Here is a 24,386-nt window from a genome sequence, read left to right on the forward strand (position 1 = left end):
GCATAACGATCTTGTTATGGCGGCGCGCGGCAGCCCTGCGATGGTCGATGGACGATGATGCTCTAATTTATACAGCCCTGCGAAAAAACAACATGGGCGCTAATTAAAATTTTTCTTTTTCGTCCTCGCAACAACAACAGTCGCCGACCGGTTGATCGAGGAGACCTCGTTCTCCGGTGTCATTCTGCCGTCGCACGAATGGAATACATTAGATCACACGGGGAAGAACGCCCGGATCACGTATCGGTAAGTTTCTGCAGCCCTCTGGTGAGCCCTGCGCATTTTTTCGGGTTAATTTATTTTCCGCTTGCTCTCCGACAGGGTCCGGGTGCAGTGCGCCGACAACTACTACAACACGACCTGTACGACGTTCTGCCGGCCCCGGAACGACCAGTTCGGGCACTATACCTGCGGCGAGCAGGGCAACAAGGTGTGCCTACCGGGCTGGCAGGGCGCCAACTGTGAGAAAGGTAAGCTCATTTCATAACAACAAGTAACAACAATGACAAACTGACAGTTGCTGCGGCGTACGCGACGCGCCGCGTGATCGATTGGTAGGCTGTGCGCGGCGCCGCTGCATGAAGCGGCGGTCAGCCGATCAAAACCAATTCGGTGGAGACGCGCGCTCTGCGATCTCGACTGTGATCTATGACAGGAGAAATTTGCCGCAGCAGGCGCTGCGGTTTGTTGTCTTATGTAAAATCGGTCAGAAACGAAAGCGCCATGCCGCGTCGCTGTCTTTCCCAATAGTCCACGATGATTCGATTGACCCAGAGTCGACCTGGCGGCGACGGATTACGGGTTTGGAACGATCGTCGTCTACCGCGTTTTACTGCTTCCAATTTCCTAATTTTATTGCTTCTTATCTGAGTGGAGACATTCCGGTAGATGGCGTCTGTTTTTGCGTAAACGGCTGCCGTTTAATGGACTGGGTCAAAAGTTCTCCTCACTTTTGTCCAAACTGCCGTGTTGACTGTTGACAGAACTCCAAAGCCTGATTTGGCAACAATGCCACCCAATCGATCGCTGCTGACCGTGGTGACATCCCAAAAACGACAACATATTTATGATACACCCATGATCTCGCGACTAACATGACTTTCTCTTTTGTGTTTTCTTTCTTTCTTCCATCCGAAAAAAACAGCGATCTGCAAGCCGGGATGTGACCAAATACACGGCAAATGTGACCAGCCCGGGGGATGCGAGTAAGTAGTAACCAAAGCCCGAACATTTATCTAACTTTAATTAGCCCCGTTGTTTCGACAATGTCCGCGATGTTGTTCTTCGGAGAACAATCGTAACCGCGCTGCCTGCGCCTGCGCAGCGTGACAACAACCATTAGAAAGAAACCACAGCTGATCAGCTCCGCCTCAGCTCGGATCCCGACCAATCGCAGTAGGTCGCGCTTCGGATTCGGTAGCCGCGCGGCGACCACAGAAAACAAGCCATAGAAACAACCGCGCCTGCTATGTTCGCTGCGCTGCGCTTCGGATCGCTCGGTCGTGTCGTGATCTGGAGCGCTATTGGAAAATATTTTACCCACCCCTGCCGCGCCGTTTGCCCCTGCGCTGCGCCTCCTCTTTCGCCACGCTGTCTAATTAGCTCTTTCTTCTATTTTACGACCTCGCGTTGCACATTTTTGCATCCAAATGGCGCGGGACCCTTCCCGGTTCTGCCAGCAATGCAATGATTCGTGTTTATCGTCGTTTTGAATTCGCACAAAACCGACGAACGACTGCGAAGCGCTTCCGTGAGTCCGTGACTTGGTGGCCCCTCCTCCTCATCGGCATCGTCGACAGGGCAGTAGTCTTCACGAAGATAGGACGAACCTCCCGGTTAAGTAGGCTACGCCACGCTGAAGACTTCGAGTTGGATCCCTTGGCGAAAAGGTGGAAGACGGGTGCGGAGCCGAACACCATAAATTACAACCACTTTTCCTACTGTTTACCCGGGTTGGCGGTGGTGCCGTGTTCAAACGTTTACAAACAGTACTAGGAAAGGAACCCGGACGGCTTGGCGGTAGAGAGACATATATTAGTAGAAACAAATAGCATTGTAACATTACATGGCGTTTGATGTTCGGCTTTTCGTGGTCTTGCGAGGACGCTGTGTTTGCTGCAGGAAGAAGAATGGGAGTAATTTATCACGACTCAAATGATCGCAGTAGACAATGGATTTTCGTGGTCGTGGTGCGGTTTTTCGTTTGAGAAATTGACGTTTGTCGGCCGCCGCGAAGGGGTGGATCAAAGCATGCTTTGGTGGGGTCTTTGGGTCTGTAACTCGTGGTTGTTGCAGGGATTGTTCTCATGAAATAGTCAAAACTTCTTGTTTGTAGAGAGGGATGTACAAGATTTAAATAATTTCTCGCCATTTGTCCATTTTGTACCATCTCACCATATTATACTTAGAGGAGTACTGAAGAAGTCCTAGAGGAATTCCCGGAAAAAATCCTGGAGAAATTTCCGGAGTCATCTACAGAGGAATTCCTAGTGAAATTCCTGGAGAATTTTCCCGGAATTCCCCGAGAAATTTCGAAGGAATGTCCAGAGGAATTCCCGGGGAATTTCCAGAGGAATTCTCTGGGAATTTCCAGAGGAATTCCCGGGGAATTTCCAGAGGAATTCCCGGGGAATTTCCAGAGGAATTTCCGGGGAATTTCCAGAGGAATTCCCGGGGGAATTGCCAGAGGAATTCCCGCGGGAATTGCCAGAAGAATTCCCGCGGGAATTGCCAGAGGAATTCCCGCGGGAATTGCCATAGGAATTCCCGGGGGAATTGCCAGAGGAATTCCCGGGGGAATTGCCAGAGGAATTCCCGGGGAAATTGCCAGAGGAATTCCCGGGTAATTTCCAGAGGAATTCCCGGGGAATTTCCAGAGGAATTCCCGGGGAATTTCCAGAGGAATTCCCGGGGAATTTCCAGAGGAATTCCCGGGGAATTTCCAGAGCAATTCCCGGGGAATTTCCAGAGGAATTCCCGAGGAATTTCCAGAGAAATTCCCGAGGAATTTCCAGAGAAATTCCCGAGGAATTTCCAGAGAAATTCCCGAGGAATTTCCAGAGAAATTCCCGAGGAATTTCCAGAGAAATTCCCGAGGAATTTCCAGAGAAATTCCCGAGGAATTTCCAGAGAAATTCCCGAGGAATTTCCAGAGAAATTCCCGAGGAATTTCCAGAGAAATTCCCGAGGAAGTTCCAGAAAAATTCCCGAAAAATTTTCAGATTCAGAAAATTCCGACTGGAATCCCTTGGGAATTCCGACTGGAATCCCTTGGGTATTCCGACTGGAATCCCTTGGGAATTCCGACAGGAATCCCGTTGGGAATTCCGACAGGAATCCCGTTGGGAATTCCGACAGGAATCCCGTTGGGAATTCCGACAGGAATCCCGTTGGGAATTCCGACAGGAATCCCGTTGGGAATTCCGACAGGAATCCCGTTGGGAATTCCGACTGGAATCCCGTTGGGAATTCCGACAGGAATCCCGTTGGGAATTCCGACAGGAATCCCGTTGGGAATTCCGACAGGAATCCCGTTGGGAATTCCGACAGGAATCCCGTTGGGAATTCCGACAGGAATACCGTTGGGAATTCCGACAGGAATCCCGTTGGGAATTCCGACAGGAATCCCGTTGGGAATTCCGACAGGAATCCCGTTGGGAATTCCGACAGGAATCCCGTTGGGAATTCCGACGTGAATCCCGTTGGGAATTCCGACAGGAATCCCGTTGGGAATTCCGACAGGAATCCCGTTGGGAATTCCGACAGGAATCCCGTTGGGAATTCCGACAGGAATCCCGTTGGGAATTCCGACAGGAATCCCGTTGGGAATTCCGACAGGAATCCCGTTGGGAATTCCGACAGGAATCCCGTTGGGAATTCCGACAGGAATCCCGTTGGGAATTCCGACAGGAATTCCGACAGGAATCCCGTTGGGAATTCCGACAGGAATCCCGTTGGGAATTCCGACAGGAATCCCGTTGGGAATTCCGACAGGAATCCCGTTGGGAATTCCGACAGGAATCCCGTTGGGAATTCCGACAGGAATCCCGTTGGGAATTCCGACAGGAATCCCGTTGGGAATTCCGACAGGAATCCCGTTGGGAATTCCGACAGGAATCCCGTTGGGAATTCCGACAGGAATCCCGTTGGGAATTCCGACAGGAATCCCGTTGGGAATTCCGACAGGAATCCCGTTGGGAATTCCGACAGGAATCCCGTTGGGAATTCCGACAGGAATCCCGTTGGGAATTCCGACAGGAATTCCGTTGGGAATTCCGACAGGAATCCCGTTGGGAATTCCGACAGGAATCCCGTTGGGAATTCCGACAGGAATCCCGTTGGGAATTCCGACAGGAATCCCGTTGGGAATTCCGACAGGAATTCCGACAGGAATCCCGTTGGGAATTCCGACAGGAATCCCGTTGGGAATTCCGACAGGAATCCCGTTGGGAATTCCGACAGGAATCCCGTTGGGAATTCCGACAGGAATCCCGTTGGGAATTCCGACAGGAATCCCGTTGGGAATTTCGACAGGAATCCCGTTGGGAATTCCGACAGGAAGCCCGTTGGGAATTCCTCTGGAAATTCCCCGAGAATTCCTCTGGAAATTCCCCGAGAATTCCTCTGGAAATTCCCCGAGAATTCCTCTGGAAATTCCTCGAGAATTCCTCTGGAAATTCCCCGAGAATTCCTCTGGAAATTCCCCGGGAATTCCTCTGGCAATCCCCCGGGAATTCATTTGAAAATTCCCCGGAATTTCTCTGGAAATTCCTCTGAAAACTCTCCGGGAATTCGTTTGGAAATTCCCCGGGAATTCCTCTGAAAACTCTCCGGGAATTCGTTTGGAAATTCCCCGGGAATTCCTCTGGAAATTCCCCGGGAATTCCTCTGGAAATTCCCCGGGAATTCCTCTGGAAATTCCCCGGGAATTTCTCTGGAAATTCCCCGGAAATTTCTCTGGAAATTCCCCAGGAATTCCTCTGGAAATCCCCCGGGAATTCATCTGAAAATTCCCCGGGAATTCCTCTGGAAATTCCCCGGGAATTCCGCTGAAAATTCCTCTGAAAACTCTCCGGGAATTCTTTTGGAAATTCCCCGGGAATTCCTCTGGAAATGCCCCGGGAATTCCTCTGGAAATGCCCCGGGAATTCCTCTGGAAATTCCCCAGGAATTCCTCTGGAAATTCCCCAGGAATTCCTCTGGAAATTCCCCAGGAATTCCTCTGGAAATTCCCCAGGAATTCCTCTGGAAATTCCCCAGGAATTTCTCTGGAAATTCCCCGGGAATTTCTCTGGAATCCCTTGGGAATTCCGACTGGAATCCCTTGGGAATTCCGACTGGAATCCCTTGGGAATTCCGACTGGAATCCCTTGGGAATTCCGACTGGAATCCCTTGGGAATTCCGACTGGAATCCCTTGGGAATTCCGACTGGAATCCCTTGGGAATTCCGACTGGAATCCCTTGGGAATTCCGACTGGAATCCCTTGGGAATTCCGACTGGAATCCCTTGGGAATTCCGACTGGAATCCCTTGGGAATTCCGACTGGAATCCCTTGGGAATTCCGACTGGAATCCCTTGGGAATTCCGACTGGAATCCCTTGGGAATTCCGACTGGAATCCCTTGGGAATTCTGACTGGAATCCCTTGAGAAATCCGACTGGAATCCCTTGGGAATTGCGACTGGAATCCCTTGGGAATTCCGACTGGAATCCCTTGGGAATTCCGACAGGAATCCCTTGGGAATTCCGACAGGAATCCCGTTGGGAATTCCGACAGGAATCCCGTTGGGAATTCCGACAAGAATCCCGTTGGGAATTCCAAAAGGAATCCCGTTGGGAATTCCGACAGGAATCCCGTTGGGAATTCCGACAGGAATCCCGTTGGGAATTCCGACAGGAATCCCGTTGGGAATTCCGACAGGAATTCCGTTGGGAATTCCGACAGGAATCCCGTTGGGAATTCCGACAGGAATCCCGTTGGGAATTCCGACAGGAATCCCGTTGGGAATTCCGACAGGAATCCCGTAGGGAATTCCGACAGGAATCCCGTTGGGAATTCCGACAGGAATCCCGTTGGGAATTCCGACAGGAATCCCGCTGGGAATTCCGGCAGGAATCCCGTTGGGAATTCCGACAGGAATCCCGTTGGGAATTCCGACAGGAATCCCGTTGGGAATCCCATTGGGAATTCCGACAGGAATTCCGTTGGGAATTCCGGCAGGAATCCCGTTGGGAATTCCGACAGGAATCCCGTTGGGAATTCCGACAGGAATCCCGTTGGGAATTCCGACAGGAATCCCGTTGGGAATTCCGACAGGAATCCCGTTGGGAATTCCGACAGGAATCCCGTTGGGAATTCCGACAGGAATCCCGTTGGGAATTCCGACAGGAATCCCGTTGGGAATTCCGACAGGAATCCCGTTGGGAATTCCGACAGGAATCCCGTTGGGAATTCCGACAGGAATCCCGTTGGGAATTCCGACAGGAATCCCGTTGGGAATTCCGACAGGAATCCCGTTGGGAATTCCGACAGGAATCCCGTTGGGAATTCCGACAGGAATCCCGTTGGGAATTCCGACAGGAATCCCGTTGGGAATTCCGACAGGAATCCCGTTGGGAATTCCGACAGGAATCCCGTTGGGAAATCCGACAGGAATCCCATTGGGAATTCCGACAGGAATCCCGTTGGGAATTCCGACAAGAATCCCGTTGGGAATTCCGACAGGAATCCCGTTGGGAATTCCGACAGGAATCCCGTTGGGAATTCCGACGTGAATCCCGTTGGGAATTCCGACAGGAATCCCGTTGGGAATTCCGACAGGAATACCGTTGGGAATTCCGACAGGAATCCCGTTGGGAATTCCGACAGGAATACCGTTGGGAATTCCGACAGGAATCCCGTTGGGAATTCCGACAGGAATCCCGTTGGGAATTCCGACAGGAATCCCGTTGGGAATTCCGACAGGAATCCCGTTGGGAATTCCGACAGGAATCCCGTTGGGAATTCCGACAGGAATCCCGTTGGGAATTCCGACAGGAATCCCGTAGGGAATTCCGACAGGAATCCCGTTGGGAATTCCGACGTGAATCCCGTTGGGAATTCCGACAGGAATCCCGTTGGGAATTCCGACAGGAATACCGTTGGGAATTCCGACAGGAATCCCGTTGGGAATTCCGACAGGAATCCCGTTGGGAATTCCGACAGGAATCCCGTTGGGAATTCCGACAGGAATCCCGTTGGGAATTCCGACAGGAATCCCGTTGGGAATTCCGACAGGAATCCCGTTGGGAATTCCGACAGGAATCCCGTTGGGAATTCCGACAGGAATCCCGTTGGGAATTCCGACAGGAATCCCGTTGGGAATTCCGACAGGAATCCCGTTGGGAATTCCGACAGGAATCCCGTTGGGAATTCCGACAGGAATCCCGTTGGGAATTCCGACGGGAATCCCGTTGGGAATTCCGACAGGAATCCCGTTGGGAATTCCGACAGGAATCCCGTTGGGAATTCCGACAGGAATCCCGTTGGGAATTCCGACAGGAATCCCGTTGGGAATTCCGACAGGAATCCCGTTGGGAATTCCGACAGGAATCCCGTTGGGAATTCCGACAGGAATCCCGTTGGGAATTCCGACAGGAATCCCGTTGGGAATTCCGACAGGAATCCCGTTGGGAATTCCGACAGGAATCCCGTTGGGAATTCCGATAGGAATCCCGTTGGGAATTCCGACAGGAATCCCGTTGGGAATTCCGACAGGAATCCCGTTGGGAATTCCGACAGGAATTCCGACAGGAATCCCGTTGGGAATTCCGACAGGAATCCCGTTGGGAATTCCGACAGGAATCCCGTTGGGAATTCCGACAGGAATCCCGTTGGGAATTCCGACAGGAATCCCGTTGGGAATTCCGACAGGAATCCCGTTGGGAATTCCGACAAGAATCCCGTTGGGAATTCCGATAGGAATCCCGTTGGGAATTCCGATAGGAATCCCGTTGGGAATTCCGACAGGAATCCCGTTGGGAATTCCGACAGGAAAATCCTCTGGAAATTCCCCGGGAATTCCTCTGGAAATTCCCCGGGAATTGCTCTGGGAATTCCTCTGGGAACCCCTCTGGGAATTACTCTGGGAATCACTCTGGGAATCCATCTAGGATTTCCTCTGAGAACCCCTCTGAGAATTCCTCCGGGAATTCCTCCAGGATTTCTTTAGGGAATTTCTACAGCAGTCTCCAGTAAGAAAGTCCTCCAGTTCGAGAATTCTTCCTGGAATCCCTCTGGGAATTTCTCCATGAGATTCCTGTAGGAATTCCTAAAGGGATAGAAGAGTTCCTATAGGAATTTCCTGAATGATTTCTGAAGAAATTCGTAAAGATCTTCTGAGAGGAATTCACAGAGATCTTTCGGAAAGAACTCGCAGTAGGATTCCGCTCCTTTTTCAAACTGTGGAGATTTTCCTCTTGAAATATTTGAAGAAATTTTCTAAGAAACTCGGTGTCTGCAAGAATCTCTGTTAGGATGTTTCTGGGTTTTCAAAAGTAATAGCCTAAACATGCAATCAACGTTTCTTGCTATACTGCTCTTACAATATCAGTTTCTTGGGACCAGTTTAGACATACTTCGTCTGATTTCCAACGAACCCTTCCTGATTTCGTTTCTTTGTTTAGAGCTTTTTGTCGAGCCACCAACTTCGTCCATTTGCTGCGATCCTGAAGAATCTTGTACTTGCGATCCCGCAACTGTTACAACTGATGCTTCTTGTCAGTCGACTCTCAGCTTTCTGCGGCCACGATCGAGTTTTCACTACGGTGAATCGTTTATGGGCCCATAACCTGACAAAAACTAGAATATTTTGGCATGAACTTTGCTTCATCCTCCTCAAGTAATGAAAATGCCACAGCCTACTTACCCATCACTGACCGAAGACGCCTCCTTCATCTACCTTATCGAACGGAATTCTACAACCCGCGATCGATCGAACGGGAAGTTCCAAGGTCTCTTCTCCTCCGCCTCCAACTACTCTCCGAGCCCTTCGTCCGAGACGCGTTGCGTTTGCGTTGTTTCCCCCTTTTGTTCGAAGCTCACCAGTAACTAATTGAAAATTAATGGTAAATTACATAGGAGTAATCAAATCTATTAGATAGGCAACTTCAAATTTTGACTACCATCCATCGCCCTGTCCGTCTGTCTGTCTGTCTCTTTCACTCACTCGCGATTCCGTCTGACCCCCAAAGAGCCGCCGTGCCGCGAGCTTTCCCGGTGGATCATCGCGGATTAGCTCCCGCCGCCGGTCGCAGTAGGCCGGCGGGTGAGACGCGACCGAAAACAGGTTCTACCGGATTTTTTGTTTCGTTGTTTTCGGTCGGTTCTTCGGCTGAACTCGCCGCGAAGAAACGAACGAACGCGCATCAACAGCAACAACAATAACAAAAAGAGTGTGAGAAGCACGGTCTTGAAATCAAAATAATAGCACAACAACAGCAGCAACAAAACAAGAAGAGAGGGCGAAAGAGGTGAAGTCCAGCGCACCACACAAAACACAACGATAATGACCTTAACTAATGATAAACAGTGGGGTGAAGGGGGCGGGAAAGGAGGGAAGTCGCGGGGATCCAGGGAAAAGGGCGATTAGGTAGATGAGGTGGAGGATTTTTTCTCGGGCTCAAGTGAGTAGCCGGTCCGAAAATTGGGGAGACGAACGAAATCGAATTAAAACAATGTTACGCCGGCTTCGGTACGGCTTTTGGCTTTTGGGACCCCGTCGGTCGGGTGGAGACGTGTCAGAATCCGGCCAATTCCGACGTAATTAATTTTTTCCGATCAATTCTCGGCGGAATTCCGAGTGCTGGGGCGAACACAAGCACAGCAGGCGGGTAAGTATTCTAGGCTACTGGGATTGCGTCTGCGCCTACGAGCGAGCGAGTGTATGCAAATTCGGCGTGAAGCGTTCGGGTCAAAACAAAAGAAAAGCAAGCCATGCTCGGGTCCGGCGAAGGAAGGCGAGCGCCGCGCACAGAACATCGGACACGTTTTCCACCTCATTATTTCGTAGAAACACATGCAAAGCTTTCCGCCGCGCAAGCATTGCCAGTTGTCGCTAGGTTCGGGACGATCCGATGGCGACATGCCAAAGCGAACAAGCGAGAAGACAATTAAAATAGCTGAAGCCGTGTCTATCAACCATTAGCATTTCACGGCACTCGGCAGACCACAGATAGAGGAAGAAGAGATGCAAATTTCGCCACTTCTTTCACCTGACGACGGTTCGATCCTAGTAGGCCTCGTCGTGGTATCATTTATCATTGTCGGCTCGACTCGGGCTCCAAAAGGCGTCTTTCTGCAAACACAAAGCGACAATCGAAGCAGGCTTTGTCTAGGCGGGCACTGCGTTGACGAAATTTGGTCCGGCGTACGCGAAGCGTCACGTCGCCGCCGAAGGAGTTCGGCCACCGGGGTCTTTCACATGACCTCACGATGCGATGGTGCGATGGGGGCGAGTACAGGGTGTCGCCATAAGTCACCTCCTGGTTCGGGCGAAAAGTGTTAAGGTTGCTTCGATGGAACTGAAGAGAAGGCGCAGATAAAATAATTAAGGTATTTTGCCCGGTTTGTGCCTGCTGTAACACGATCAATTTTCTCGCTTCCATTTTGGCTGGTTTGGTGGAAAGGAGCGGGTGATCCAGGCAAGCAGATAGGCCCCATTGGGTTCAGTGTAGTGCCTATTTGGTGTTTCTTTTAATTAACTGCGTGATTTTAATTGTGACTCTGTTGCGCTCTTCCCTGGTCCTCGAGGGATTTTGGCGAGGGGAAGTGCAAAGCAGGAGATCGCAATTTAAAGATTGAACCCGGGATCCCTCGCCGCAACTCCGGTTTCTGCTGCATGGGCTTCGGCTGCGAAGCGTCGGACACGATCGGGCGAGGCGGGATCGCAGCCTCAGCTACAACGAGGTGAACAAATGAAATATGGTTGTTGCAACTCGATTTCTGTGTTGTTTCGGTTTCAATTGAAGTAGGCCTCGTCGTCCGCTTCGGTCGATCCCCATGGCAACCCATCGCGTCGGACGGTAGGCAATTTAAATTGTTCGATTAATTAAGATTCTATACAAAACGTTGTCCTCCGTGTTTTGCTGCGAGGGGCGGCCGAGACTGGCGGGCGGGCAATAGGAGAAATTGGCACGATCGGTTTGAAGTCCGGAAACGAAGAAACGAATCGAGGTGGTGCTTGTTTTTCGATTTGGAACAAAGTTCACAACTGGTCATAAGCTAAACATCAACGAAAACGTGATGAGGTTCGCGAGCTCTAACTGGCTCTCTAAATCCCGCCCGCCCCGAAGAGCCTTGTCGAGGCGTTTGCCAGGTCCGAAAGGGCCACAATCGGTCGTGGAGCTGCATAATGGGACAAGGCTTCGCAATTTATAATTCAATTTCCTCTCGTTTGCTCCTCTCCCGCTTGGAGCATCCGCAGCAATCGACGTCCCTATCAGCGGGATTCATTCTTCGCAACAACGACAAAGTAGGCGCCAACAAAACACTGTGACTCACGCGAAGCGCCCTTTCCAAACGATGGTCATCGCTTTCGTTGTGCTCTTTCGGCTAAGTAGGCCTCCTCCTCCTCCTAATAAAGATGTCCAAAGCCTACTTTAATACCCACTTTTCGATGAGCTTGTGGAAAGAAAAGAAATCTGGCTGTTATCTCATAATTTTATGAGCCATTTCACCGCCCGATTCTCGCTGCCCGCCGTACCGCTTCGGATGGATTATGAGCCCGTTTGATTTCTTCCCTAATACTTTTAATAGCTGTATTAAATTTTATTAGGAAGCAATCATTTCAATGCTTTCTTCTCTCATTTTCTCCCGTTCCGTACTGGCTGTGGTATGCGAGCTCTTCTCCTTGCCTGCGCCTCGGCCACGTCCATCGAGTACCGTTAGACGAGCAAACTTCGCAAACCTGCAACGAGCTGACCGCCACCATTCTTGACCGCTGCTGATCACAATTTCCGGATCGAAACGCTCATCTTCTGTATAGGAACGGATCCCAAGGCCTCCTTCGTTCAACTTCCCGTAGTTTCCTCTCGATTTAATTAATAGTACAACTTCTTCTACCTCCTCCCTAATGGCGTGCAGCGAATCCTCATCGCAGCCTCTCGTCGAACGCTAAATCCAGGTGGCAAAAACAGGATTCGCGAACACGAATGAATAATTCCGTATTTCCATATTTTACTCCTCGCGGATTTCGCGCATCGAGGAGCGTGACTCGGTTTACTACGGCGATTCGAGCGAGGCACTCTTGGATCTTGGATCCCGACGGACCACGGGACGGGTAATTAAGTTCACCTCTTTGTTCCTCCTCCAAGGTAATTTCTTGCCGGCTTCCTCGCCAGCTACTCGTGTCGTCCTCGTCTTCGTGTCCCCCCGAATGGGAGGAAAAACCATTAACATCCGTGCGAGAAATGGAAAACGAAGCAGCTAATAATAAGTAATGATATGTTTATATTTGTACTCTCTTTTTCCTCGTGGACGGGCGATGCGGACAAAACGTTGCAGCAAGCTGCCGAACGTGTTGTTATAAAGTACATTACATCGTTCACTGGATGTTACTGGCTGGCAATCTGCAACCAGCAGCGCGGAAAAAAAGCGACTAGAAACGAAGCAGCGACGACAGTCATTATTATTACATCGGTTGCCATGGTGGCGTGCTGCGAACGCGATCACCACAAGAACATTGTTGCTTGCTGCTGTCGTCGTCCAGCAGCAGCCACACGATTCGCGACCGAAGATAATTCAATTAATTCCGAAGCGGACTCAGACTCGGGGAGACTCATCAACTCGATCCAAGTCGGCTGGCTGGTGGTTGATCGCGCAACGCGACGCGACGCGACCGATGGAGAAAGATGGTTGGAATTTTCCCAGTGCGCCTACTTTGACGCGACGGACGCCACGTCACCGCCACACTGAAAAAGGTGTCACTCCAATTCGGGATCTTAATTGACATCTCCCGGAGCAATTTGGAGCAGTGCAGCCGCCGCTGGCGGCGCTGCTGTCACATTGCCCGGCGATCGCTAAATCGACGTGATTCGTGTGAATCCAAGCCGAAGATCACAATCACCCGAATTAACGGTCCGATCGGGTCTCCCCGGCCGGTTCGGGAATGGCGTCTGCGTCTGTCACTCTAGAGTAGTGCTCTGACGTCTCATAATTATCGCCGAAGGAAGGCATGCAGCTGGGACTCCGCCGAGAGCAGTCCTTTTACGACATAATTAATTAATTTAATGAATTGGAAACGCGAACTATTTCTCTCCGTGCTGTCGTCGAATCGAACCGAGAGCGCAGTTCATTAGGAAGTTGCCGCATTCGTTACCGCGCTGCGGTATGACAGTGCGCGACGCGGAGTTGTGTCACTTACTGCTGATTAGGACGCGTCATTTGGGGATCATTGGGAATTGAAATACTTTCACACCCCAAATCGCACCGCGTCGCAGTCGCAGAGCCCAAGTAGGCTTTGGATTTTTGTCCATAAACTCACGAACGTCATCGCCATGTGCACCGTGCTGTGGTATGCGATTGCTTGATGACATCGTTCGCACGAACGCGCGTTCGGTCGATTCTGGTGTTGATGGTTGCCAAGGGATACTTAACGAAGTTGGTTGATAGCCGCCTTTTTCGGCGATCAGCGATTGCTGCGATTCGTCGATGAGTGATTTCCAAATGGAACGGACGCTCTATGGGTAATTCTGGAACTCGATTTGAATAGGTCGTATGTGCTTTTGTCGATTAAAAATTTGATCAGTTGGATTCGCTTATTATAGCGAAAACCGTTGAAATTGAGCAAAGTTTATACATACAGCAGAATCCTCACAAAACAAGCTTTCTGTTCCATCATTAAAAGTTTGCAAAATATCTGCCATATTGCTACAGTGACTAAAATAAACTGATCGAATTTTATATCGACAAAAGCACATACGACCTTTTCAAATCGAGCTCCAGAATTAACTTTCTTCTTGATTGTTCGGGGTTTGATTGGCGAGTTCTGTGGAAAAAAGGCTGTGGACTGCTTACTTTGTTTCTTCTCTGTTTTAGCAACAGGAGCTGTCATAGGTAGCTCACATTCTAAACCAATTAGCTGCATTATTTACCAAGGATTCCCATCTGATTTTTGCAAGGGAAAAGGTCACAAAAAGTAAATCATTTTCAGCCCGAAAGCAATGTCCAACTTTCATTGTACCGAAATTCTATCGAAAAACAGTGTTGCCGGATCTCCGTCAGAAACTAATTCTATGTAAATAAAAAAAAGAAAATCGCGTTAAGTATTGTTCCTTTGAATTCCACTAAGAATTTGCATCCTTTGACAGATACGTATTTCGACCTCAACTGTAAGGTTGTCTTCAGTGTCTTGTACTTGACTCGACTAGTAATTCTATGTAAACAGCTCGCTGATTTGTCAGAGCACAGCTTCGAGACATCTTCTTGCAGTATTATATTAGCCTGATGTCCCCTCTCACAAGAAATTTGAGTTTACATTTCCTTCCGGCATACACCTCTGTTTTTCCCTCTGGAAACCTATCAGGGAATTCTTTGTTTACATTTCCTCTCGTCCAACAGGGAGCCTATCAACGAATCTCTTTAATTGTTCTCACGGCCTACGCATCTGTTCTTCGGCAGGAACCCCAGCGAATTCTTTGTTAACATTTCCTCCCGGTCTACTTCGCTGTCCTTACGACAGGGAACCTATTAGGGAATCTCTTAATTTCTTCTTCACCTGGTCTATGCTTCTGTTCTTCCGTCAGGGACCAGAGAATTCATTGTTTACATTTCCTTCCGGCCCACGCCGCTGTCCTTCCGACCAGGGAATCTCTTCAATCCTTCTTTTGATCCTTCTCCTTCCGGCACACGCCCCCTGTTCTTTCTGTTTTTGAGGTGAGTTTTATCAATATGTTTCCGATTTTGACAGATATTACCTGTTGCAACTGCAGCTCCCTTTCGAGGCGAGCTTTTTCAACTTCCACCTGACCCGATAGATCGTATCTGTCGCAACAGCAGCTCCCTTTTGAGGCAACCTTTTATCATTTTCCATTGATTTATCTGTCGTATCTGTCGCTACGGCAGCTCTCTTTTGATGCGAAGTTTAAATGTGATGTTTCTCTCCTTGACAGCTGTATTAATACTGATCTTTCCTAACACACCGCCTACTTAGCGGTCTGCTAAACCCTCAGTATCCGCCTCAATCAACTACTCGTACCATCTCTCTAATCTTCCGGAACTGTGGTGCCGAAGACCCTTTGGTTAACATATCAGCGGACTGCTCATCCGTCGTCAGTAGATACTTTAGAACAAGTTTGCTTCTTTCGGTTAACTCACGGACGAAACAATACTGACTGAACCACGATATGCTTCATCCGTTTCAGCTTCCGAGGATTCGACGTCATTGAGATTCTGGCTTCTTCACTTCTTGTTGGAGAGACGTGATAAGGTTGACGACCCACATCAACTCACAGCTTGCTTGCTTGGCACAGAGAGCCATGAGTTCTACCTCGATGAAAGACAGCGCTACTATTAATCCGGATACCAATATTCTATTGTTGATGTCATTTCTCAATACCACAATAGCTTCCGGGGATACCTCGAAGGTATCGCTGCAGGCTCCGCAGCTGTGTTCAGTGGTCATCCGTAGCACAGCGTTGGAAGCTGGCGAAGTTATTAAACCGCCTTACGCAGATGTTTGGGCAGGAAGTCACTGTGCGATACTTTATATATCCGATAAATTCACGGTGCGACTCCCAACTAGGTCCTTCATGTCAAACTCGGCCGAGAAGCTCTCCTTTAAACTCTGGATCGCCTTCAGTGATTTGCTTGCAAGAAGTACTCTATCCACGTAGATCAGTACGAAATAACGACTCCATTGCCCATCCAGAAGTAATAACAGTAACCATGTGCACTTCTTTTGAACCCGAGCTGGTCGATGAACTCGATGGTCTCGAGTTCTTCTAGCATAGCTTGCTTCTGCATTGGTCAGTCCAGATGCGCTGGCTGCCTCTTCTCACTAATGATCGAAGGAATACCGTCAGCACATCCATGTCATAATCGCTGTAACACACCACAGTTCTGCCACTTTGTCGAACACCAGGTTACGCATCGTGTCCTGAGTCGGGGTGTTCAGCTGACTCTTCCTCCGAAATACATCTTCCGAATCTTCAGTCGGTAACAGGATTACCTGTTCGTATTCGTTATAGATAACGTCCCGCGTGGCGAACACTCGCTTAACGTTCCATTCGCGGTACCTGTTGGGAGCGTTACCAACGAACTTCACTGTCTATGTTTTCGAGTCCAGTTTCTTCCGGCTTGTCTTCTTACCATACCAAACCTTATATGGAGTCGTCGATCGCAATGCTCGGACTACGATTCAACACGCACATGCTCGTATTCACTGCCTCGATACGCAGTTTCTTCTGAACACCGCTAGCCCCTAGTTTCCAATACCGTTCATTTTAGACGCCTACTGACACCGTTAAGTGCCGGCGTCTACGAAACGGACGTCACCAGTTGAATTACACGCTTCTTGCAAAACTTCTTGCCTGTACTGCCGTTATATGCATAATTGTCCCATGTTATATGGGATTCGCTGCCATTGACGCGACGGAGCCTCGAGATTCGAACGCAGAAGTGGACAGTCTCCATATTATCGCAGTCTATGAACCGTTTGCAGTACAACGCGACGTGTACAAAATCGTCCGTAAAGGTCGATCGAATCTATCCACCTAACACGAGCATTGACAGTAACTTCCCTGCTGACCGCAAATCAGTTTGCGGTTGGTGAGTTGGATGTTTTACAATTGTTAACTCCAGGTTCAGCTAAGACTTGATGCACTTCAACTCCTTCAACTTCTGGTTGGCGGTTTGAACGTGTGGTAGTTTGGGTAGTGTCCAACCCCTCGCAGATATGCACATAAAAAGAGATAGCTGTCCGACCCTCCGAAGATTGAAATGTCAGCTCGTTCGATGTTGTTGCTAGTGTTGCGTAAGAAAGTAACTTTCTGTTGTTTATATGGTTGAAATCGATGAAATACACAAGTTTAAGTTTTATTCAAAACATTTTTGGTTTGTACTGCTTCTCGTAAAGCAAGTCCCTTTTAAGCACAGCTAACAGAACGTATCGCTCAGCTTGGCTATTCATTGCGCACTGCTCTGACACTGTTTATCTTCACGAACTGCTGTAATACCTCCGATGTAAATTGGGCATCATGGTCGGTCACCAGGCCTGACAGAATGCCAAACTTTCTGAAGTTGTTGTGACGCATATTGACGATACCTTCAGACGTCTGAATCTGTACGGCAACTAGGCATCCACGTAGATGAAGAAGTCTGTATCCCGGGTATGGACCAGCAAAGTACTCTGAGTTTCTCTGCCATGATGGTTTATCTTCGCCGGCTCGGCACTCACTACCTGGCAGTCAGCACCGTTCGCTACCATTCCTGGTCCAAACCAGACTACTCTTGCCAGCGACGGGTTGTTACGAAGTAAGTAGAATATAATTCCTCTAGAACACGTTTCTGGAGAGGGTCTACTCGAATTCCTCGAAGCAAGCATCCTTTTTTGAGGAAGAACTCGTGCTGTTCTACTCCGAAATGACCCTTCGCTATACTTGATTCCTTGGATTACCTTTTGTATTGTTTGAACCCCAGCAGTAACTTGGTCTCACCCGACAGCAGTCAACGGCAGAGTGTCGATTTGACTCTGCGTCAATTTCGTTATCGAGATCGGTAATTTCCAGTCGAAATGGCTCGACATGGCATCAGTATTCACGTTATTGGTGGATTTGCGGAACCGGATTTCAAAGTCGAAACTTTACAAATATGTAGCGTAGTGCTCTGCGAAGATCTTTGCGATAGCCTGGTTGTCAATAAGCAAGATGAATCTGCGGTCGTAGAGGTATTGGAAGAATTCCGTTATTCAAAATGTGACAGTTTATGCCTCCTTGTCCACCTGCATCTACTTCTGCTGCACACGACTGAGGGTCTGCGATACGCAAACTGAATTTTATGTTCACTGCCGTCCGGATACACGTGGCTTAGTATCACCCTACTCTGTAAGGCCTAGCGACCGTGGCAAGCAGAAGTGGTAGCTCGGGTGAGTAATAAACATACAAAACAGTTGTCAGATTGCATCAGGTCCTTCGCCTTCCTGAAGGAATCCTCGCATTGTTGCTTGGTCTATCTGAACGGCACATCGTTTTAAACCAAATTGTTCAGAGGATACCGTTAACGAATCTGGCGAACGATCGGACCTCATCCACGTTCATCAGCCTAGGCATGTTCTGGAGTGCCTCTACCTTCTGATGAATCTTGTGGATGCCGTCCTTATCAATCGAGTATCCGCTGAACTCCATGTTGTCCACGAGACATTCGCAAGTATGATGACTTGTGCGCCGTATTCTATTCGTTAAGATGCGGAAACACCTCCTCCAGAAGTTCTGGAGTAACTCCCGATCTGCTGGTGCCACTTCGGCTTTCAAGTACACCTGGTCGAGATCATTCCTGCCATCGAATCGAACAGTACATAGACAGTGAATGCTTGTCCACTACAAGGTTTGGGTTCACAGTTTACTTGTAGTCTCCGCAAATCCTCACACGGTTCCAGCTGTCGGACGGCTTCCCTACCCTTCCGACAAAAATTCTCACCAAGGTATCTGAGGTTCTATTTCCTGGACCATGCCAGAAAAGAGTCTTACCATGGAATCCTTGGATTCTATCGTTCGGACTACTCCACTGCTGAAGAGCACTAAAGTGGCAGGGAGTCTCACCGAGGAATCTGATCTTCCTACTTCCCGGACTACTCCACTGCTCTTCTGGCAGGGAGTCTTACCAAGGACTCTGTGGTTTCTACTTCTCGACCTACTCCACTGCCTTTCCGTCAGGATGCTTCTCTTGTCTGCTTTCAATGGATGCACGAGCTGCACAGAATCGTCGCCCCTCCAGTCTTAACGAGATTCACATCGAAACGTTCAATCGCAGCTGAACCTTCAGCTCCAGCTTCAGCTTACGATCTACCCTGCCACTCAACAACGGTTTCGCTTCAGAATCCTGGTCGCTTGCATTGAAAATACATTACATACAGCCGTCAGAACTGTATACATGACGCTACAATCTACTCACTAGCTCATACAGTCCCACAAGCGTTGAAGAAAACAACTCTCTTCCCTGAAGTCTCCAACCGCCTGAACGACAAGCCGGGTATGGACGAAACGTCTTTCTTGTTTATCTGAATTCTCCACTCGCCAGCTAGTGACTGAATAATCACTCGAACTACTGGAACTTCTTGTGTCAGACCGCTTCGCTTCCACGTCGAGCTAGTTCCGCCCAGACAAGATCCATTGGCAAATGAGCGGACACCGGGTTGTAGGACACCAGCTTCGTGATCATCACATCTTGTTCCGCCATCTTGATGTCAGCTTCTTTTACCTGATGCACCAAGCGATCAAAGTGCAAGACGAAGTTTTTAAAGGGTTCCTTCTCGTCGTATCGCATCGTAAACAACTGCTTCTTCAATAGGAACTGGCTGGTAATGCTCTTCCAGTACGAAGATGCTGTGGAGGACATCCCAGATCTTCTTCGGGGAATGCTTGTCCTCAACATACTCTAAGTGACTGTCGGTGATTGTCTAGTCTAGATCAACTCCCGAGCGTCATTTGCTGTTCTCTCTCACTTAAATGGCAAGTTTTCTCTTCTTCTCTGCTGTCACTGCTTTAGCTTCCTAGAGATGGAAGAAATTAAGGCAGCAGTTTAACGGTCTAAGGGCCGATTTCTTCACCTACCCGGCTTAACCACGTAAGCCTGGTTTATCTTAAACCACACTTAAAGTTAAGCCGAATTTTTAAGCCAGGTTTAAATATTTGCATTTCTTCACACCGGCTTAGCAAATGAAGGCGATGGCTTACGCTAAGCCAAGCTTAACGAATTTTCCCATATCATTCCAGTGACTTTCCAATGGAAACGTCATTTTAAGCCGCCGATATTTTGAAATGCCCGTTATATGCAGTATGGAGTAACAACAACAAAACATCCGCTGAAATTGGAGCAGGAAAAGCGAAATCGCTCGGTAAATTTTTCGGATGCAGAAGGAAATTAATAATGATGAACTACCTAGACTGATGATATTTTGCCAAACGCTAGTATCGAAGATTCTCGATTTAGTACCTACTTCATATGATCATTCCACAATATTTGGTGTTCGACTTTGCCTTTCATTGTACAAAGTTGAAGTGCCACATTGCAGAAAAGGCGTTGCAATGTTGCTTTATGTTTTGATATCCAGAATTGCCTTCCAATAAATAATCTCCATTATCGTCTTGTTAAAGTTGCATTTCGATAGTGACTTTTTGAAAATGTGTTGGTCGTGTGATGCATCAGAGTCTAGACCATTTTAAAGGAATTTCCTCTAATTTGCCTTGGGATTTCTCCAGGAACACCTCCAGGGGCTCCTTCGGGAATTTTTCAAGTACATTCTCTAAGGGGTCCCTGCGGGAATTCCTCCAGAAAGTTATCTACGATTCCTACATGAATTTCTTCCAGGGATTCCTCAGGAATTATTCCAGGAATTCCTAGAGGAATTTCTCCAAGAATTCCTCGAGGAATTCCTTCATATTTTTCTCCAGGTTGATTTTTCCAGAGATTACTTCAAGTTCCTCCAGGATTTCCTCTAGAAACTGCTCCAGGAGTTTCTCCAGGGATTTCTTCGGCATTTCCTCTGGGGTACCTCCAGGAATTTTTCCAGGGATTTCCCCAGAGATTCTTCCACAAGATCCTTCAGCAATGCATCCAGGGTTTTCTCCAGTAGTTCCTCTGAGATCCCTCTAGGAATTTCTCCAGAAACACCTTCAGGGGTTCTCCAGGATTTCCTCCATGGATTTCTCCAGAAATTTCTTCAGGGATTACTCCGAGATACCTCCAGGATTTTTTCAGGGATTCCTCCAGAGATTCTTCCACAAGATCATCCAGGAATACATCAAGAGATTTTTTCAGGAACATCCTCAGAGGCTCTTTCATGAATTCATCCAGGACTTTCTTTGAGGGATCCGGGAATTGCTGCAGGAATTTATCTGCGATTCCCCTTAAACATTTCTCCAGAAATTTCTTTCGGGGAGCCCTTCAAGCATTCCTAGAGGAATTCCTTTATGTTTTTCTCCAGGAATTCATCTGAGATTTTTCCAGAAAATCCTTCAAGACATTCACCAGAAGTTTCTCTAGGAATTCTTCTGAGATAGCTCCATGAATTTTTCCAGAGGTTCCTCTGAGATTCCTCCAGAAATTTGTCCAGGAATTCTTTCAGGAACACCTCCAGTTATTGCTCCAGAAATTCCTCCAAGAACTCATTCAGGAACTCCTCCAGGGGTTCCTCCTGGAATTTCTTTAAGAGATTTTTCCAGGGAACTTCTCTCTAGAAATGTATCTGTGATTCCTCCAGGAATTCCTCTGCAACGAGTTGCAAAACATTTTTGCAGTGAAAAACAAATCACTAGAATATGATCATTTCTATCAGTACCATCGTGCTTATGAATCATATTGCAATTTTTTGGTATAGTATGAAAAACTAGTCCGTTGTGATACGGCAAGTATAAATCAAATTTCATAGTGCTGAGTTGCGAAACGATATTTAAAATCCACTTGCGTCCTTTTTAGGTAGTGGAACTTATGTATTTTTGGCAGTTTTGTTTTCGTCGTCATGAAAGGTTTTTTGAAACCTTTTGAACTCAAAGTTGGCCACAAATCCTTTCAAATTAAGCTGAATGATATGGCAATGTTTCAGGAATTTTGGTCAACGAAAAACCCCCACAACAAAGAGAACAAGCCTGCCGATAATAGCCATCGTCACCCTATTAGGTATTCAAAATAAGTCATGTTTAGAAGTACACCACGAATAATACTTTTTATATTTAGAATTATGAGTCAAAATGTTGAATATATAGTTTTTGTAAGAAATCAGTGTATAAAAAGTTATTAGAAGAATTTTTTTTTGAGTGTAATTTGTTAAAAAATAATATCTCTTGAACCATAACATTGTTCATTGTGACCTGACATTATGGAAAGGACTGGATTAAAATAAATAGAAACTTCAATGCAAATGTGCTTTCGATTTCCAAATCAGGATGACAAATTTGCAAACACGGTGTTTCAATCTAATGTAAAAACTTGACTGTCCCAAAAACCGACGTTGAATAATATTTTATACGCGCTGGATGTAGATTATCATTTTCTATATGATCGTCTCCATCCGTATCCAAAAGTTTTACAATTGTATCGTTCCTAAGTGTACATGTTTCATTAAAAATATTTTCTGCTGTTTCAAAAATGTATCCATGAAGCAGGTGAAGAAACCCAAACTCTGCAATTTGCGGCTTAGGCCTGGCTTAGCGCTGCTAAGCCACCTCAGAGCACCGCTTAAAATAAGCCACACTTAACGTAAACCGTAGCTTTATTAAACCGGGTTTAGTGGTTAAGCCGATGTGAAGAAATCGAAAAAAAGTTAAGCCTGGCTTAAAATTTTGCTAAGCCTGGTTTAAAATTTAAGCCCGGGTGAAGAAATCGGCCCTAAGGGTTTCGTCAAGGCATCGACCGCCATCGAACCTGTTGGGTAACACTCCAGAGCTGATTGCCTTGTGATACACTGCACTTCGATGAATCTCTCACGGGTTTCGATATGTTTCGACCTTCGACTTGCACGTTCAGTCGTAACGAAGGAAATACAACTTAGGTTGTCCTCTTGCTGTACAGATGGTTGCCGTTGCTCTTCGTCGAGGTTCCTTAGAAGTTTTCTTTGCCGTAGAGCCTCTTAGCAGGCTTCGCTGAACACCTTATACTCAGCCTCAATTGAGGAGAGTGTAACGCATGGTTGTCTACGATTGACCCAGGAGATTGCAACGTCCTCGAGAAAGAATACGAATCCGGGAGTCGATCGTCTAGTTTCTATGTCATCGGCCCTGTCAGACTCCGTATAGCTGGACAATATTTGATCTTCGCCTGCACAAAGAGGGAGTTAGTAGGTAGTTGCGGGTCGGCTTCCATACCGAATTTGGTGATAAGCTCGTCGATGTACACTGGGAGACGCAGTTTGATTCCATTATTACTATCACTAAGCACTTCCATTCCTAAGAAGTGCTGTGTTTCTCTAAGGCTGGTCAGGTCAAACTCATTCTTCACGCTGCCGATAATCAGTTGAACTGCCTTGTCATTTATCGAAAATCTTCAACCTTCCCTTCTTCCTCATAAACAGACACTGGTCTGAAGCAGGGTTGCGATGTCCGAGCTTCGGCAACACCTCCGGCAAATTCTTATTCCATTTGCATTGGAAACCGTAGATGCCACGTATCAGGTGACACACTAGCTCCTTCTGTCCACGTTCCTCGTAACCAAGCGGTTGACACAAGGACAGCTCTTCCTCCAAGTCGCTGTTAAGGCAGGCTGTCTTGACGTCAACGTGCCGAACGAACATCTTCTGTTTCACAGTCACCACAAGGAATCTACGAGGCGTCGCTTGGCGCGTCACCTGAGCGAACACTTGGCTAAAGTTCAGATATTCTTCTGCAACTATTCTAGCCTTGTACTTCACAACTCGCCCTTGTTCGTCCTTCTTTACTAACAGCGATATGCACTCTGCTCGCATCACTTCGTTCTTCGTCACTGTTTGCCTCTTCTCCTGGCTGTATTGTCAAGGGATATTCTTCCTGTTCTTCGAATTATTGTTTCTGTTCGTTCTCTTCCTTGAACAGCACTTCGCTCTCTCCCACAGCTTGACGCTTGTAAGATCCGTTACAGCAACAGGATGCTGCGTAGCCGATGATCTGTTGCCTAGCTCTTCGAATCTGCTAAACGATATGCTTTGTGCTTCATGGAATATCCCACGAAGATGAGCTTACGTGCTATGCACTTCACTTTGCTTCGCTTGGTTTCCAGAATGTTCATGTAGGTAAACGCCTCAACGTAGAACAGTCAGTCGAGGTCTGGCTTCCAGGATGTTCTAGATAGACGAAACGACATCTTCAGTCAGCGTGAAAGCAACTTGCTTCTCACCAACTTGGGCGATCTTCGCTTTTGCGCAATCTTCCACCGAAATGTGTGTAGCTTAGAATCGTCCGGAAGACTTTCCTCTCCCTTTGAGGTCATAGAAATATGGGCATTGATTGCGTAGTTCATAGAAACTCATTCGTCATCCAGTCTTCCTTTCGCCGCCGCAATCCACTGATGACCTTCTCACCTTTTTGCGTAACAACGCTTTGTTACCACCGAACGCTTGCTACGATCTAGCTAGGTACACCGAAAAACGTCACTCCAACAAATCACCAAGCTGGTTAACTACGGCGAAACAAGAGAAGAACCATAAATTGTGTCCACTCACTCCAC

At 47.9% G+C, this 24,386-nt stretch overlaps 1 protein-coding gene across 1 annotated transcript in view; it reads left to right on the top strand.

Moving 5' to 3' along the window:
- Positions 1-24,386, top strand: part of LOC109424815 (protein serrate) — a 170,724-nt gene that overhangs the window by 83,319 nt on the left and 63,019 nt on the right. The window contains exons 5-7 of the mRNA XM_062847344.1: positions 141-246; positions 322-470; positions 1,145-1,205. Coding sequence (XP_062703328.1) covers positions 141-246; positions 322-470; positions 1,145-1,205 — 316 coding nt within the window. The remainder of the gene's footprint in view (positions 1-140; positions 247-321; positions 471-1,144; positions 1,206-24,386) is intronic.

This window comes from Aedes albopictus, chromosome 1 (assembly GCF_035046485.1).
Source record: "Aedes albopictus strain Foshan chromosome 1, AalbF5, whole genome shotgun sequence".
In the NCBI taxonomy this organism is placed as follows: Eukaryota; Metazoa; Arthropoda; class Insecta; order Diptera; family Culicidae; genus Aedes; species Aedes albopictus.